This window comes from Solanum tuberosum, unplaced genomic scaffold, assembly GCF_000226075.1.
Source record: "Solanum tuberosum cultivar DM 1-3 516 R44 unplaced genomic scaffold, SolTub_3.0 scf00304, whole genome shotgun sequence".
Classification (NCBI taxonomy): domain Eukaryota; kingdom Viridiplantae; phylum Streptophyta; class Magnoliopsida; order Solanales; family Solanaceae; genus Solanum; species Solanum tuberosum.
In genome coordinates this window covers 345,304-347,042 of record NW_006239227.1, presented here as the reverse complement: position 1 = coordinate 347,042, position 1,739 = coordinate 345,304, and the positions used below count along the sequence as shown (strand labels likewise).

Genomic DNA, 1,739 nt, shown 5'->3' with positions numbered 1-1,739 from the left:
ATCCCCATCCCCACCACCCCGAGTCCCACACCCACCCCTCGCACCTCTATAAGTTTTTTATATATTATATATAAATGTTATTGAGATAATATTTTTTTTCTTACTAACCGAACAATAGAAAATAAGTAAAAACTCAATTTATTTTTCTAGAAAAACATTTTTCACGAAAAATACTCCTTCATACCAAACATACATATTCTCTCTAGCTTAAACTTTCAGCTATAACATAATTGCATACTTTAGTATGGATCAGAGTAGTAATAAGTCTCGTATTCTCGCTACTACCTATTATAACAAAATACTTTCATGTGATTGGTGTAAGAATTAGAGTCAATAAGTCACACGTGAGTAACATGTTAAGGAATATATATTGAATACTAATTCTAAGAGCAAGTATGTTAACACATGACTAAAATATTGTGAAATAGTAGTACTCTATATACTTCTTCTGTTCTTATTTATTTGTTCAATTTTGACTTGAGACACCTATTTAAAAAAATAATATATTTTTCATTTTAATTATGTGACATATTTTAAATTTTTAAATTCAAACAAGTCTATCTGTGACCGTAAAATTTTCATACATTTTTTAAATATTTGAATTGTCAATTATTGTGACTTATAGTACTTTTATGTAGTTAACAAATATATAAATTTCATTTAATTTTTTTTTGAAGATTTCATGAGTAAACTCACTGTCAAACTTAAATTGTTTGACTCTCGAAAAACGAAATGTCACATAAATTGGGACAGAGGGAGTAGTTGATATAGTAAGTTTTTATCATTTTACCCTTATTAATTGATAGAAATCAATTTACTTATCAAAGAGGTTCTACCTTTTTCAAAAACATTAACTATATATCTAAATAGATTGAAGGTATAATGGGTGAAAAATATTATCGTTTCTTGATTTGTCAAAAATAACAAGTAAAAAGTTAAAATTGGACAACGAAATTGGGACAGGGGAGTATTAGAGAGCATGATATCTTACTTTGGTGTCAAATGTGATTCCATCACCTTTAGCACCATAATCTAAGACATTAAAGACATAAAAATTCTCAATATTTGATTCTTGTGACCTATCATTGCATGTTGCATTCTCCAAACTACAATAGATTACTAAAACCAGCAAAATAACTAACTTCATGGGATTTCTACTAAACCTCAACGTTTTGAATGAGAGAAAGATTTAATAGATGTACTCTCTTAATTTGAGTATTATTATTATTATTGATGATATTTATAGGCTTAATATGTCTAATAAACCAAATTAGTACTGTGCAATCATGTGACCAACATGCATTACGTATATATACCTTTCTTGTAGTGTGGGATAATTTTATTATTCATTAGTTCTTATTACCAGAAAACATGAAATTAGTTATGGAATTTATAGATAATTTCTAACTAATTCGTGGCTAAATATATAGCTCGTAATTGAATTTTTGTATCATTCTTTGCTAATCCATAGCTAAATGGAATTAACATGAAGCTTTTATTGTTTAGTTATGAAATATTTTTCATCGTCAATTTCGTATTTTCTTGTAGTGTCTTGTGTTTACCAGCAAACGAATTGAAAATGAAGTACAATATTTAATTCATTACAGACGAAAACACTGAGACATAATTATCGAGTACTTAATGATTTCTATATGACTATATGTTGTTAATTATATCTTGCTAATTAGGTATTTTAGTTAAAAAGAATTAATAGGAATATTTTGTTTAGGCTAAAAAGA

At 27.0% G+C, this 1,739-nt stretch overlaps 1 protein-coding gene across 1 annotated transcript in view; it reads right to left on the bottom strand.

Annotated features, from left to right (window-relative positions):
- The window catches only part of LOC102587534 (polygalacturonase At1g48100-like), a 6,042-nt gene extending 4,739 nt beyond the window's left edge, over window positions 1–1,303 (bottom strand). The window contains exons 1-2 of the mRNA XM_006359675.2: window positions 1,278–1,303; window positions 992–1,106 (exon numbers count right to left, since the gene is read on the bottom strand). Coding sequence (XP_006359737.1) covers window positions 992–1,106; window positions 1,278–1,303 — 141 coding nt within the window. The remainder of the gene's footprint in view (window positions 1–991; window positions 1,107–1,277) is intronic.
- Between the last annotated feature and the right edge of the window lie 436 nt (window positions 1,304–1,739).